Raw genomic sequence first — 17,184 nt, 5'->3', positions numbered from 1 at the left:
TTGGACTTAAGAGATTGCTCAGTGGTTAAGACACATCCCTGTGGAGCCAAACAACCGGAATTTAATTCCCCAGTACCCACATAAAGTTCAATGCATAAAGTGGTGCATGTATCTAGAGTGCATTTTCTGTAGCTGGGGGCCCTGGTGGGCCCATATTCATTCATGCTTCCCCCCCCCCCACCCATCTCTGAAAATAACAAAGGTTTTCTTTGCAGGGGAGTAGGAATTTAATCAAACAAATGTTTAACACAATCAGCATCCTTAAACATAAGGAAAGCAGAAATTAAAACTACTTTGAGATTTCATCTCACTCCAGTAAGGATAGTTATAAAGAAAAGTAATGACAAATTCTTGCCAGGTTGTTGTAGCTTCTATGAAAATCAGTGTGGAGTTTTCTCAGGTTCTTTTGAAACTACCACATAACCCAGCTTAACCACTCCTCGGCATATACTCTAAGGACTTTATATTCTATTTTATATTCTATTTCAGAAATAGTTGGAAATAACTGTTCCCTAGCACTCTATTCACAATAGCTAGGAAATGGAATTAACCTAGATGTCTATCAGTTGATGATTAGATGATTAGATAATGAACACATGGTACATACATACAATAGAACATTTTTAGCTGTAAAGGAAATTGAAATTATTAAATTTGCAAGAAAATACACATAATTGGAAAGGATTATACTGAGTGAAGATGAAAATAACCTGTTCTTTCATGTATGTAGATCCTATTTTTAATGTTTTTATATAAATAAATAAGAGACTATGAATGTGAGTATAATCTATGACTCAAAATAGGAGATGACATAGGAACAGGAGTTGATGAAAAAAGGCCAAAAGAAAACATGTACTATAAAAGTGGAATGGAGGGGCTGGAGAGATTGCTTAGTGGTTAAGTGCTTGCCTGTGAAGCCTAAGGACCCCAGTTTGAGGCTCAATTCCCCAGGAAGCACGTTAGCCAGATGCACAAGGGGGCGCACGCGTCTGGAGTTGGTTTGCAGTGGCTGGAGGCCCTGGCATGCCCATTCTCTCTCTCTCTCTCTCTCTCTCTCTCTCTCTCTCTCTCTCTCTCTCTCTCTCCCTCTTTCTCTCTCTGTTGCTCTCAGCTAAATAAATTAAAAAAAATAAAAATAAAAATAAAAGTGGAAAGGAAGCTATAGTGAAGTGAAGACACCAAGGAGGAGTAGAGGTGGAGAGAAAGGAAGAAAGGGAAATTCAAAGAAAAAGTTGCTTGAAATATAACATAATGAAGTCTTATTCTTGTATGCTAATAAAATGAGTAAAACTTACAAAGAAATAAAGAAAATACTTAGTTCATGAAATCCATTTCAGAATAATTCTGATTACTTATACCTGGTGAAAGCAAATATATAAATTCTGTGGAAAATAATAAAGGCTGTGATGCAGATGGAAAGCAAAGATATCTTATGATCCTGAATGTAACATTGCCAAATCTGAAGGTCTTAGATTTAAGTAAGATATTTCTTACATAATTTGCTAGCATATAAAATGCAGTTAAAAATACTGGGAAGTAATATATAGGTGACAAAAAATATTTAGTGTATACCAGAAATTATTAAGAAAGCATGGTCTTCAAGAAATGCACCAAGTTTTAACTTGATGGTATTATTGAAAAGAAAACAGTATCAAATATCACTTCATGTCTGAAGGTTAAAGAGGGAATACTTTTTTAAGACTAGAAGGGGGGAGAATTTAATTAGCAACTTCATCACTATGATTGGAATCCTACATGAACAAAATTAGTTGTCAAATCCTCTTTTCCACTGTCTTCATTTAGAACTGAATATTTATTTATTTATTTATTTATTTATTTATTTATTTATTTATTTATTTATTTATTTTTTCCTGGCTTGACTATTTCATTTTATTTTTTAGTTTTTTTCATGTTTTATTGACAATTTCCATGACTGTAAACAATATCCCATGGTAATTCCCTCCCTTCCCCCACTTTTCCCTTTGAAACTCCACTCTCCATTATATCCCCTTCCCCTCTCAGCTTCTCTTTTATTTTGATGTCATGATCTTTTCCTGCTATTATGATGGTCTTGTGGAGGTAATGTCAGGCACTGTGAGGTCATAGATATCCAGGCCTTTTTGTGTCTGGAGGAGCACATTGTAAGGAGTCCTACCCTGCCTTTGGTTCTTACATTCTTTTTTTTCTTAATTTTTATTCACATTTTCCATGATTATAAAATATATCCCATGGTAATTCCCTTCCTCCCCACCCCCACACTTTCCCATTTGAAATTCCATTCTCCATCATATTACCTCCCCATTACAATCATTGTAATTACATATATACAATATCAACCTATTAAGTATCCTCCCCCCTTCCTTTCTCTACCCTTTATGTCTCCTTTTTAACTTACTGGCCTCTGCTACTAAGTATTTTCATTCTCACGCAGAAACCCAGTCATCTGTAGCTAGGATCCACATATGAGAGAGAACATGTGGCACTTGGCTTTCTGGGTCTGGGTTACCTCACTTAGTATAATACTTTCCAGGTCCATCCATTTTTCTGCAAATTTCATAACTTCATTTTTCTTTACCGCTGAGTAGAACTCCATTGTATAAATGTGCCACATCTTCATTATCCACCCATCTGTTGATGGACATCTAGGCTGGTTCCATTTCCCAGCTATTATAAATTGAGCAGCAATAAACATGGTTGAGCACGTACTTCTAAGGAAATGTGATGAGTCTTTTGGATATATGCCTAGGAGTGCTATAGGTGGGTCATATGGTAATCAATCTCTAGCTGTTTTAGGAACCTCCACACTGATTTCCACAATGGCTGGACCAGATTGCGTTCCCACCAGCAGTGCAGAAGGGTTCCTTTTTTTCCACATCCCCGCCAACATTTATGATCATTTGTTTTCATGATGGTGGCCAATCTGACAGGAGTGAGATGGAATCTCAATGTAGTTTTAATCTGCATTTCCCTGATGACTAGTGACGTAGAACATTTTTTTAGATGCTTATATGCCATTCGTATTTCTTCCTTTGAGAACTCTCTATTTAGCTCCATAGCCCATTTTTTGATTGGCTTGTTTGATTCCTTATTATTTAACTTTTTGAGTTCTTTGTATATCCTAGATATTAATCCTATATCAGATATATAGCTGGCGAAGATTTTTTCCCATTCTGTAGGTTGCCTCTTTGCTTTTTTCACTGTGTCCTTTGCAGAGCAAAATCTTTGTAATTTCATTAGGTCCCAGTGGTTAATCTGTGGTTTTATTGCCTGAGCAATTGGGGTTGTATTCAGAAAGTCTTTGCCAAGACCAGTATGTTGAAGGGTTTGCCCTACTTTTTCCTCTAGCAGTTTCAGAGTTTCAGGTCTTTAATCCATTTGGACTTAATTCTTGTGCATGGTGAGAGAGAAGAATCTATTTTCATCCTTCTGCAGATATATATCCAGTTTTCAAAACACCATTTGCTGAAGAGGCTGTCTCTTCTCCAATGAGTATTTTTGGCATTTTTATATCGAATATCAGGTGGCTATAGCTACTTGGGCTTACATCTGGGTCCTCTATTCTGTTCCACTGATCTACATGTCTGTTTTTGTGCCAGTACCATGCTGTTTTTGTTACTATGGCTCTGTAGTATATGTTAAAATCAGGTATGGTGATACCACCAGCCTCTTTAATGTTGCTCAGTATTATTTTAGATATTCGAGGTTTTTTGTGATTCCAAATGAATTTTTGGATTGTTTTTTCTATTTCCATGAAGAAAGCCTTTGGAATTTTGATAGGGATTGCATTAAATGTGTGTAAATGCTTTAGGTAAGATTGCCATTTTCACAATATTGATTCTTCCAATCCAGGAACAAGGGATGTTTCTCCACTTTCTAGTGTCTTCTGCAATTTCTCGCTTGAGTGTTTTAAAGTTCTCATTGTATAGATTCTTTACTTCCTTGGTTAGGTTTATTCCAAGGTACTTTATTTTTTTTTGATGCAATTGTGAATGGGAGTGATTTTCTGATTTCATCCTCTGTGTGTTTGTTGTTAGCATATATGAAGGCTACTGATTTCTGTGTATTTATTTTGTATAGGTTTTGATAAGCTCTAACAGCTTGCTAGTAGAGTCTTTAGGGTCCTTTATGTATAGAATCATGCCATCTGCAAATAATGATAACTTGATTTCTTCCTTTCCAATTTGTATCCCTTTTATGTGTGTCTCTTGCCTTATTGCTATGGCTAAGACTTCCAAAACTATATTAAATAAAAGTGGGGACAGTGGACACCCTTGTCTTGTTCCTGATTTTAGTGGAAAAGCTTCCAGTTTTTCCCCATTTAGTAATATGTTGGCTGTAGGCTTGTCATAAATAGCCTTTATTATATTGAGATATGTTCCTTCTATTCCCACTCTCTGTAGTACTTTTATCATGAAGGGATATTGGATTTTGTCAAATGCTTTCTCTGTGTCTAATGAGATGATCATGTGATTTTTGTCCTTCAACCCGTTTATGTAATGTATTACATTTATAGATTTGCGTATGTTGAACCATCCCTGCATCTCTGGGATAAAGCCTACTTGGTCAGGGTGAATGATCTTTTTGATATATTCTTGTATTCTGTTTACCAATATTTTGTTGAGAATTTTTGCATCTATGTTCATGAGGGAGATTGGTCTGTATTTTTCTTTTTTTGTTCTATCTTTGCCTTGTTTTGGTATCAGGGTGATGCTGGCCTCATAGAAGGAGTTTGGTAGAATTCCTTCTTTTTCTATTTCCTGGAAAAGCTTAAGAAGCAATGGTGTTAGCTCTTACCCTGTCTGATATTAGGATAGCAACCCCTGCTTGTTTTCTAGGCCCATTTGCTTGAAACACCATCGTCCAAACTTTCACCCTAAGATAATATCTATCTTTTGTAGAAAGATGAGTTTCTTGGAGACAACAAATTGTAGGATCCTGCTTTTTAACCCAGTCTGCAAATCTATGTCTTTTCGTTGGGGCATTGAGGCCATTGATATTAAGAGATATTATTGAAAGGTGTGTATTTTTGTTTGCCATTTGTGTGGTTGTGTGTGTGTTTCTGGTTCTACCTGCGCTCTCTTCTGTTAACTAGTATTTGAGTATTGCTTGTTTTTTCTAGGTTCCTTATATGTGTGCTTTTCCTTTTCTTCAGCATGGAGGATTCTATCAAGTATTTTCTGTAGAGCTGGTTTTGTCTTCAAATAGTCCTTTAACCTGCTTTTGTCATAGAATGTCTTTATTTCTCCATCTATTTGGATGGATAACTTTTCAGGATAAAGTATCCTTGGTTGACAGTTTTTATCTTTCAGAACTTGGAATATATCACTCCAAGCCCTTCTGGCTTTAAAAGTTTGTGTTGAATAATCTGCTGTAATCCTGATGGGCTTGCTTTTGTAGGTAACTTGATTTTTCTCTCTAACTGCTTTTAATATTTTTTCTTTGGTGTGTGTGTTTGGAAGTTTGATTATAATATGGCGAGGAGAGGTTCTTTCTGGGTTTTGTCTGGCTGGGGTTCTAAAGGCTTCCTGTATCTGCATTGACACCTCTTTCCCAATTTGGGGGAAATTTTCTTCTATGATTTTGTTGAAGATGCCTGCTATGCCTCTGTAGTAGAGTTCTTCTCCTTCTACTATGCCCTGAATTCTTATATTGGATCTTTTCATAGTGTCCCAAATTTCTTGAAATTCCCACTCATACTTTTCTATAAGTCTGTCTTTCTCTTTGTTGGACTGCATTAGGTCTGCCACCTGGTCTTCTAGCTTAGATATTCTGTCCTCTCCCTCATCCATCCTACTGGTGAGATTTTCTACAGAGTTTTTTATTTCATTAACTCTGTTCTTCATTGCTAGTAATTCTGACTGGTTTTTCTTTATTATTTCTATTTCCTTAATTATGTCTTGTATTGCCTTCTTTATTTCATGAAATTGGTGTCCTGCATCTTCTTTGATTCCTTTGATTTCCTCTTTAAGTTCCTCTTTGACTCCTTTGATTTGTTCTCTGATTTCTTTGAACATATTTACAATCATTCTTTTGAACTCTTTCTCAGGCATTTCCTCTAACTCTTTCTCACTGGAGGACATTTCTGATGCATTAATACTTTTAGGTGGGTTTATATCGTCTTGCTTTTTAGTGTTTCTTGTGTTATAATGTATATATTTTTGCATCTTGGATTAAGTTAATGCTTTGATTTTCTAGCTAGCTGTGTATTCCTAGTTGTATCAATTGATTTGATGTAATATATTTTCAGGGTAGGACCTTAAGGTGTTAGGTGTGGCTCTTAAGACTCTCAGAGTATCTACAAAGATGTTCTTAGGGGTTGAGTTTCCCTGCTATAGTAGTATTCAAGCAGGCTGAGTGGAATAAAATACAGGTAGATTCTAAAATTTAACTAAACATTGTACACATTCAATCAGAAAACAACCTTAAGTATGTATGCAAGAGTAGTTATTGTAACGACCAGATCCTCTATCACCAAAGATGTTAAGATTTCTGGTCTGTTGAGGGATCCAAGTCAGCTTGCGACCAAGTGAGACCCTTCCCTGTTGCAATCCCAGTTACCTTGGATGATTTTGGTCTCAGTCAAGTTGCTGCCTGGGCCGTCGGGCTGCTGTTCTGATTTCTGGAGCTGGGCACTTGCTTTTCCTGTGGGCCAAACCGAGCCTGGCAAGTGTGGCCCTGCAGATCAGCATCCCTGCTGCTGGAACTGCTGCTGCTCAAGCTGCCCCTGCTGGGACTGTAGCCACTGCTGCTGAAGGTGTTGCTGCTGGACCCACCGCTGCTGCTGCCTCTGCTGCTGCTGTAGCTGCCACTGCTGGAGCCACCACTGCTGCTGAAGCTGCTGCTGCTGTGTCCACTGCCGCTGCTCCCCCTGAAGCTGCTGCTGCCGAGTCTGCCGCTGCTGCCTCTCCTGGGTCTGGTGCTGCTGGGGCCGCTGTTACCGGTGCTGGAGCCGCTGATGTTGTTGCTGAACTCTGCTCCTGCTTGGGTCCCGCTGTTGGCGTGGCCAGGTCCCGGGCTGCTGCTCTGTTTGCCGGAGCTGGGCTCAGGCGGTGGGGGAGGGGAGGGAGCCGCAGCTGCTCTGGTTCTTTTGCTGCTCCAAGTGTTCTTCTACCTCGCGGTCTGCTCCTCTGTTGCTCGCTGCCGCTCTCCCCTCACGTTTCCCGAGTTGCGGAGAGTACGGTGTGAGGGGAAGCTCCCGCACCTGGCTTTTCCTGCAGCTCAAGCCGAGTCTGGCAGCTTTCTGGTGCGCCGCGGCTGTGGCAGTTGGCCGAGCTGCCGGAGCCGCTTTTCCCGCCTGTGCAGGCTCTGGATGCTCTGGAACTCTTCTACTCCTCCGCTGCCACTTCAATTTCCTATACACCTCACTTTTTAGTAAAAGTGTGTGTTTTGCTGAGTTTTTTTGGTCTTTTTTCCCCCCTAGGCTGCTTTGGCGTGGTACCTACGCCACCATCTTAACCGGAAGTCCCCTAGAACTGAATATTTAATTAAGCAATGCAAGCATGCCCATAATCAAAAATTGAGCTATTTAGTAGCTGCATTACTTATGAAAGTATTATATTAATGTAAAAATAATAATTTCAAGAATGAAAATACACTGGAAATGCCTCATTTAAAGAGAGACTTAAAGGTTTTGTTTCAACTTTTGAAGCATTACATAAACATATAAAGGATTCTGATGTGCTACTCAAAGTACATGACAATCTTTTTTTTTTATTTGAGAGCGACAGACACAGAGAGAAAGAAAGATAGAGGCAGAGAGAGAGAATGGGTGTGCCAGGGCTTACAGCCTGTGCAAACGAACTCCAGACACGTGCGCCCCCTTGTGCATCTGACTAATGTGGGACCTGGGGAACCGAGCCTTGGACCATGGTCCTTAGGCTTCACAGGCAAGTGCTTAACCGCTACGCCATCTCTCCAGCCTGACAATCTTTTTTTAAATATTTTATTTTTATTTATTTGACAGAGAAAATGGGAGAGATAGATATATGTAGAGGGAGAGAGAGAGAGAGAGAGAGAGAGAGAGAGAGAGAGAGAGAATGGGCTCACCAGGGCCTCTACCCACTACAAAGAACTCCAGATGTGTGTGCCCCCTTGTGCATCTGGCTAACGTGGGTCCTGGAACTCGAACCTGGGTCCTTTGGCTTTGCAGGCAAATGCCTTAACCGCTAAGCCATCCCTCCAACCCTGTGTATGACAATCTTCAGTATTAAAATTTGAGAATAATAAATATCTTAATTTATATTATTTCCCAAAGGTCTAACAACTTTTATAAGCAAATTAAAATGCCATATCCATCAATTAATGAAAAGACACAGATATAAGTGATTTTAGATTTCAGTCTATGCTGATTTTTGTTATACATTTCAACTCTTCTCACTCTCTTTCTCTATTCTAAACAAATACTTAATAAGAAAGCCAGTGACATGTTTTATACTTGTGTCCCCAGATTTTTTAGTGCCCATTTAAATTTGCTTTTACTCTTAGGATTTGATAGAGGAATTGCAATTGATAATGATTTTCCAAATAAAACAGATGTCTATTTAAGAGTTGTATTTTGGGGCTGGAGTGATGGCTTAGCAGTTAAGCACTTGCCTGTGAAGCCTAAGGACCAGATTTGAGGCTCAATTCCCCAGTACCCATGTAAGCCAGATGCACAAAATGGTGCATGCATCTGGAGTTTGTTTGCAGTGGCTGGAGGCCCTGATGTGTCCAATCTCTCTTTCGTTCTCTGTCTCTTTCTCTCTCTGTCTGTCACTCTCAAATAAATAAAAATAAACAATTTTTTTTAAAAAGTTATATTATTGGGGGCTGGAGAGATGGTTCAGTGGTTGAAGGTACTTGCTTACAAAGTCTAGCAGCTCAGGTGGGACTTACAAGTACCAAATTAAGCCAGATGCACAAAGTGGCACATGTATTTGGAGTTCATTTGCAGTGACAAGTTGCACCAATTCCCTCTCTTTCTCATTCTCTCACTCTCTCTTCACCCCAACACTCTAAACTTGCAAATAAATAATTAAAATATTTTAAAAATATAGTCATTTATGAATAACTTGAAAATATTTCAAAAATTTTTGTTGTTTAAAAATAACTAGTAAGACTCTTATGTTACAGGAAATACCAAGTCACAGTAACAAGACATGTTCATTGTACAAAGAACCTACCATTATCACAATAAACAATTTATTATTTAGAGGATTTTTTGCAGGATATTCTTGAATGTATTTCAAACTTTTAACAACAGGTTTTCTATGCCACAATAGAGATTTACTCAGGGAACAAGTATAAAATATTCATTTTATAGACTTAAGGTATTAAAAATGATTTACTTTCTATTAATTGCAGCTAGAATTCAAGTTCTTAAGTAACCAATTCTATGAAAAAAATATCTTAATATTAAAAATAATTTATATGATAAATATTAAAATGTATGAAAGTAAATGTTATTATCAATTTATATTTTTGTCATTTAATTTAAAGGAAGACCCTAGGTACTTGAAATTATTTTAAAAATTGGACAGAAATTTGTTAACATTTGAGAATTCAAATAAGAAAACCCTGTTCTTGTTATTACTAAAATCCCCAAACTTATTGTAGTTGTTTCAAATACATAGGAAAGGGAGTATGTTCAAAATATACTTAGGAAAAGTTAATAGTCAAGGATTCTAGAAAGCATATCACACTAAATACATAGTAAAATAACATGTGTAGAACAATCATATAGATTAAATTTACACAGCAACTCAAGAAACATGCAGGTAGAATGTCCATTAGTGCAGTCATTACAAGTCACCAGATAGCCAAAATATAATTTGAAAAAGTATTTAAGCTTTAAAATTTCTATGATTGCTTTATCTCCATGTAATCTTTAATATGGATATTTCCATGGAGTGAAACCTAGTATGCAACATGGGCTCTATTCACCAATATTTACTGAATATTTACTACACTCTTACCAGAGCAATACAGTGAAGTTCAATAGTATCGACAGGTGGTCCAGGAGAGCTTCGGATCTCAAGCTGATACCAGACTTTAAAACTTTTAACCTTATCATCTGAAAAATGAAACAAAACTGAATAAATGAAAACAGAACAACACTTCCTAATATAAGCTCCCAAATCTCATACTTGTTGTAAAAACTTAAGGGCCATAAATTAATATCATTTTCAAACTATATTTTTGACACAAGATTAAGAGTTCCCGATGTATCCCAGGCTGGCCTTGAATTCACTATGTAAGTCAGATGACCTCAAACACATAGCAGTCTTTCAGAGTGCTGAGAACACAGGTGTGTGATGACTTGAATGTAAAATTTCTCCCATAGACTCATGTACCTGAATAGTTAGTTTCCCGTTTGGTTGCATTGTTTTGGATAGTAGCAGAGTCTTTGGGAGGTTGAGCATTGTTGGAGGAATGGTGTACCATGAAAAGGTGGGGGAGGGGGTCTTGAGGTGTTATTGCCCAGCTCTACTTGTTGTCATTCTCTATTTCTTTCATGTGGATATGACAGTGTGACTCTAGCTTCCTGGTCTTGTTATTCTTTCCCCCACATTATGGAATTCACTCTAAACCTGTAAGCTGAAAATTAGCCCTTTTCTTTCTTAAGCTGCTTCTTCTGTGGTATGTTAGGAAAGCAATGAAAACTAACCAAATCTTCAGGAAATTGGTATTAAGAAGTAGGACTGTTGCTGCAAGAAAACTGATTATGTAGTCTTAGTATTTTAGAAGTAGTATGAGGGAGGAATGTGAAAGATTTTGAAACTTTGGACTATAGAAAACATACAATGCTGTAAGCAGAGCTTAATAGATCAACCTTATAGAATTCTGAAAGACAAAAAGGCATAGAAAAATGTGGAATATGGAGGCTACATTTTCTCCATTTATTGGGAAAGTGAAATTTCAAGGCAGAAAAGCATTAAGTTTGTTGTGTGATTTCTCTTTGATGCCCCGGTACAGTGAAAGATGGGAAACATAGAGCAGAAACATATGAAAATTTAGTTGTTGACATAGGAGGATGTAGGAAAATCTTAAAAGTCCAAGTTCCAGAGACTGCAGCTGCTTCAGCTGTAATTGCTAAAGAGATTTACCACCATTAAAAGCAAATCTATTGCCCTACAGTTGGACGAAAGGAAAAGTACCTTAAGAACAACACCTAATCTACTGAAGGCACAAGCTAGTAACAGTGAAAACTGTTTTGAAAGGAAAAGGCTTGATGGGAGAATGCTGTAAGAGATCTTTCTCCCTAGGTCAGCATACAGAGGCTGCTACAATTTTAGCTTAGGCCAGGCTTCACCCTGATGTGGTAATAGAACTTGGCAGCATCACCCATATGGTACTGGTTTAGAAGCATGAACCATGTAAAATAGAAGGAGTAATGGACTGCACCACAATTCCAGAGAAATGCAAAGGCTCATCAATGTAAGGGTAGAAGACAGTGCAGGTGAGGCTACTGCATGAAGTGTTGAAAGTGAATACAAAATTGCAGTGGAAACCACAGAATGGTGGGATGCCAAAGCCATAGGTTGCTCACCAAGGAAAGCTGTAGGCTCAGAGTTCATCCTTCCCAAGGGAGGTTACAGAAAACGGAGCTGCAAGAGCTGAACAACTCAACCTTTTGTAGCCCAGGGCATCCCCTCAAGAAACCTAGATTTGGATTATAGAGTTGCAAGATTTCGTGTTTGCTCTGATCTTTCCTTGGTATGTACCCATTCTTCTTTTTGAAATATAAATATTTATGTTGTATCATTATGTATTAGAGGCATGTAACTTGCATTTTCATCTTATATGGCTCACAGTTAAGAAAGTGACTTGAGTGTTGAGACTGGCAAAGAGGATATGACATATAAAGTTGGACTAATTACATTTTGCATCACTAGTTGGCCATAAGACTATGGAAGCCATGGCAAAATGTGGTGGTTTGAATATAAAATGAATCCTAAGACTACTAGTTTTGACAACTTAATCCCCAGTAAAATGGTACAATTTGGGAAGGTTGTGGAACCTTTGGAAGCTTGAGCATTGGTGAAGGAAGTGTGTCACTGGAGACTGGCTTAGACTTGATACAGCCCAGTCCCACTTGCTGTCCCCCTGCAGATGTGATAATGTGACTTCAGTCTCATGCTCCTGCCATGCTTTCTCCACCATAATCGATTTCCCCTCAAAACTGTAGACAGAAAAAGAAAAAGAAAAACCCTTTTCGTCCTTAAGATACATCTGCTTAGGTATTTTATCTCAGAAACTGAAAGGTAACTGACACAAAATGTGGATCATAAATTTTGAATTCAAATTATTTTAATGGCCTTGTTTGTCAGGGAAGCTGAGGCTAGGATCAACAACACTTTTAATCATAGTGGCAAACAACAAGAGTTATTTCATCCTGCATGGTCATGTGAATATCTTGCCAATGAACCTGGTGGTATGCTTACCTCAGTAATTCATTAAATTCTCCAACATAATAAACTTAATTTTACTTTATTTTTAAGTCAAAAATATTCCGAAAAATATTTTACCCTAATTGTTAAATAGTCATATTTATACATAAAAATCTCAATGTAATGTATTACTACTAGAGACAGTACATTTCCAGAACATAATACCTTAGATGGAGAAAGTCAGAAATATAAGATTTAAGATTTCTTGAGAGTATGAAAAAAATCCTACCAATTTAACCCAAAGGAAGACAGCAAGGGGTTTTGACAGAGTAGTGAAATAATGTTGCTTATATCAGGCTTCCCAATTTTACTTTAAAGAAGGCTATTCTGCCACTGGTGATGTCTAAACCATGAGTTAAAACTGGAATTCTGATCAACCAGCATGTCCCTCCGGAGAAGTTTATACATGTATCAAAGTTATTTTCAATCTATTTTTTCATCTGCCTACGATAATTTGGCACTCTTTTTTCCTCTCTCACTGTTGAGTAAGTTCAGGTCTAAGGTGTTTGCTGATGCCAGTGAGATATTTAAATATTCGTGTCAATATTATAGTGTTTAAAAGTTTTTAAGAACTGTTATCCTACAATGATTTACACAGGCAAGTTACCAACTGTCTTGGGCCTCAATTATTTCATGTGTAAAAAAAGAGCCCAGAATAGTGATATTAATCAGTATTTCCCTCTACTGAAAATCATCTTTGTGAATATACTATTTTGAATGTGATCGCAGCATGTTGCATTATAAGGTATTGCATGACCTCAAATACCAAAGAATAATATACTGTGTGTTGTGATACATTTGTATTTTATTAGAATATAATATTCTATCCTATTTTATATTATAATGCATTGTCATTTACTGTAATACATCAGCTATTATAAAAACCATTAAAAGTGATTCTGAGACACATTTAGAATTATCATCTAGTGATAAGACTGACAGTGGAGGTCTAGGTGGGTCCTTTATTTTCATTAGTACTTAATTTTAATTAAAATTAACAATTTAGCTGAACACCAGGGATAGAATAGTATTTAATATCAACTTTTGAAAAAAATCACATTTATATTAAAGAAATGAAATAGACCAGAAAAATTCCAAAAAAAGGTACACCTGTTATTATTACACATGGATGAAATGTGCTATTTGAGGGCAAGATAAAAGTGTTTGTCTCTTTCTCCTCTGGCCAGGTAAGTTCTTATGGCAAATATTTATGAGAATATTTTCCTCTATTTTTCCAATGCTTGGGCTTCAAATAAGGTAACATATCAGTAAGTGCTTTTCCATTGAGCTACCATCTCTAATGTGAAATTATTAAGTAATTCTCTGCTTTTGTTTTACTTGTTGCTCCTTCAATGTCATGAAAACACTTTAACTGCTTTTGTATAATTTGAATGTGACTTATCCATAAATATACCAAGATTCTTTGAATGAACAGTATTTCCTCTTTTAGATAGCTCACAACTATTTTTTTCTGGATCTTGGCAATACTTTAACTCACACTGAGTTTACAATCATAGAAACAGTATCTATGACTAAAGAGAATGGTTTGCAGCTCTAGATTAGTACAAATATCAACAGAAATCCTTGATATCAAAAGGCTAGGATTCAACTCTTAAACCCCAGTGTGAAACTTATTACCTTTTAATATTTTGTAAAATTACCCAAAAGTCTTCCCATATATAAAAAGGTGGACTAAATTAGTTAAGTTCTCCAGAAAAGAGAATAAAAGGAGGTCGGTTTGAGTATGAGAGGGAGGGAGGGAAGGAGGGAAAGAGGGAAGGGAGAAGGGAAAAAGAGAGGAAGAGAGGAAGGAAGAGATCATTCCTATTTTTCTAAAAAATTGGAATATAAATTTAATCAGTAAAAATATTTTATTTGATGTACCTCATTGTTTTAATAACTTTGTACTTTTGGAATCACTCCATCCTAATAACTTAATATGTCCAATATGCCCCTGCTATTCACACATAAAAGAACAACCATTTCTCTAGTAAATTTGATCTGACCATCCTAGTAATCTATCATCCATTTTGAACTTCAACTAAAATGTTATGATCATTAGTAATATACAAGCTTTATAGAATAGGAAGGATACAAGAAGAAAATACAATATAATTAAATTTATTGACACATGGAAACATTGCTATCAACTTCTATACCAAAATAAGGAAAACATATTGTTGTTTTAAATACTCATTAATATCTTATAAACTTGCTATACTTCTTAATGACAGGAAAACATGTAAACCAATGGATGTATAGGCAGCCTTCAAAATGAAATATTATAACCTTGTGATATTAGCTGCAAAATTCATAAAATAATCTATATAAATTAAACTGTAATTTGTGGAAGAGGGCGTGGAAAGAATGTTAGAGCCACATGTTGGGTCAATATACACAGACACATTGCCTCTTACCCATAACTGCATAACTGATGGCTAATCCCACAATGCATGACCCATATTCCCCAACGAGGAGAGTCTCTGTGGAGGTGGGAGGACAGGGAGGAGACTAATGATGGTACCAACATGACTGTATACACTGTGCACATAACTAACAAAAAATAAAAAAAGAACTCTGAAATAATAAGAACATTATTATATTCACAATTAGGATATGTATTTTTCAGTTGAAGTGGATATGAACTATCATAATAAATTTACCTGAGTACTCCTCAAAAATAATGGTAGATGGTTCTGATGGTGTCTCCTGAGAAGAGACTTGTTCTTTTTCCTGATCTGTATCATCTTGAGAATCCTCCTCATCTCTGGGTTTAACAGAAAATGTAACTGCACCTGTAATACATAGGTACATGATGTAAGATTAATCAGGGAGTCGTTATTGAAATGAAAGTGTAGTCTCTAATATTAAGGTTACTACTACTTTAAACGTTTAAACCAAATATAAGTATAAATGACAACATCTCAATTAAACCTGATGGACACATAGAACAACTTGATGAAAATTTTAAGAAAATAGCAACACAATATAAATTAAATTATTTTCATCTGATTTCTCACTATGATAAGAAAAATTAGGAAATTTATGAATCATCTTCAACTTCAGGAATGTATTAATGCTGGATGACTGTTCTTATATATTTTGTTACTATATCATATTCACCATGCTTGTTACCTCATTAAAATAATATTTATTATGCCTTATGTATATATTACTCACATGATTCATTCCATAAGTATTGAATATGTAAAATGTTATTCAAATTTTTAGTTTCAAAAATTGTCACTGTCTAGAATAATTTTAATGCTAAAATGGATGCATTCAAAATCGATAGAAATTTTTTAAATTGAGGTTAATATGCTTGAAATACTTCAGAAATTGACCTTGATCTCTCAATGTCAGTTTAACATAATCAAGGTTTTTTTTAAATTATTTATTTATTTATTTGAGAGCGACAGACGCAGAGAGAAAGACAGAAAGAGGGAGAGAGAGAGAATGGGCGCGCCAGGGCTTCCAGCCTCTGCAAATGAACTCCAGACGCGTGTGCCCCCTTGTGCATCTGGCTAATGTGGGACCTGGGGAACCGAGCCTTGAACCAGGGCCCTTAGGCTTCACAGGCAAGCGCTTAACTGCTAAGCCATCTCTCCAGCCCAACATAATCAAGGTTTTTATACAAACCAGATATTCCATGTATCATGATCAAGTATAATAAGCTGATTCCTACAAATATGATGTAGGGTTAATCTTCATAATGGTCTACTAGTTGTGAAGACAAGTAGAAAAGAGACAAAACCACAAAATTTTCTTTAATACTGAACACTATATTTTTATTTTTTTTTTGAGGTAGGGTCTACTCTAGCCCAGGCTGACCTGGAATTCACCATGGAGTCTCAGGGTGGCCTTGAACTCACAGTGACCCTCCTACCTCTGCCTCCTGAGTGCTGGGATTAAAGGTGTGCACCACCATGCCTGGCATGAGCACTATTTTTGATAGTTTTTGAAGTAAATAAGTATTGTGGAATACAGTGTACTTGTACATAAGATTTAAAATAGTCAAACTTCTAATGAAATAAAATGAAAAATATATGTAAACACATTTACAATATCATACATCAGACAATTAGCCTAAAGTACAAAGAAGGTACATAATAAATGGTATCATTTCCACAGTACTATTATTGCTGTTTGAGGTATGTTTCCAAAAATTATGACACAATTGGCTAGATTGCTCCTGCACCAGAAAAATAGCTAAGAGAAAGAAATTCTTCATTTGGAAGAAAGTATTTTCACATTTGTTTACATCAAACAAACAAGTGCCTTTTTTTGCCTTTATGGAAAATTATTGGCTCTTTATCAATTATATAGAAAGAATATTCAAATGTATAATTTTAGAGTTCTATGGATCAATGTGGTAATCATTACTCAATTGAGAATATTAAGTATTATAAATGTTGGCAATTTTGAGTTGTAATATATATAATATATATTACTGATAACTTACAGTAATTATATTTAAGACTATGTATTTAATGATATAAAGAATTTAAAATAATTTCCCATGATTTATTTATTGATTTATTCTAAAAATGTCCATTTATTTGACTCTTACATCTGGCTTAATTGGGTGCCTTGGGAATTGAACTTGGGCTTTGAGGCTTTGCAAATTTACCTAATAAGCTACCTTCCAATTCCCACTAAATTCTCACATAACTCTTCCCTCTCTAAAGCTATATGTATAATAGGATATATATGTGTTTGTATGTTCATATATATTTTATTTACATATACATACATG

General features: G+C 36.2%; 1 protein-coding gene across 1 annotated transcript in view; it reads right to left on the bottom strand.

The window, feature by feature from the left end:
• The window catches only part of Cfap47 (cilia and flagella associated protein 47), a 290,704-nt gene that overhangs the window by 65,533 nt on the left and 207,987 nt on the right, over nucleotides 1-17,184 (bottom strand). The window contains exons 50-51 of the mRNA XM_045140870.1: nucleotides 15,092-15,223; nucleotides 9,954-10,051 (exon numbers count right to left, since the gene is read on the bottom strand). Coding sequence (XP_044996805.1) covers nucleotides 9,954-10,051; nucleotides 15,092-15,223 — 230 coding nt within the window. The remainder of the gene's footprint in view (nucleotides 1-9,953; nucleotides 10,052-15,091; nucleotides 15,224-17,184) is intronic.

Source organism: Jaculus jaculus, chromosome X (assembly GCF_020740685.1).
Source record: "Jaculus jaculus isolate mJacJac1 chromosome X, mJacJac1.mat.Y.cur, whole genome shotgun sequence".
NCBI classification, from domain to species: Eukaryota; Metazoa; Chordata; class Mammalia; order Rodentia; family Dipodidae; genus Jaculus; species Jaculus jaculus.
Note: the sequence above shows the minus strand (reverse complement) of the source record. Positions and strands in the feature narration are given on the sequence as shown.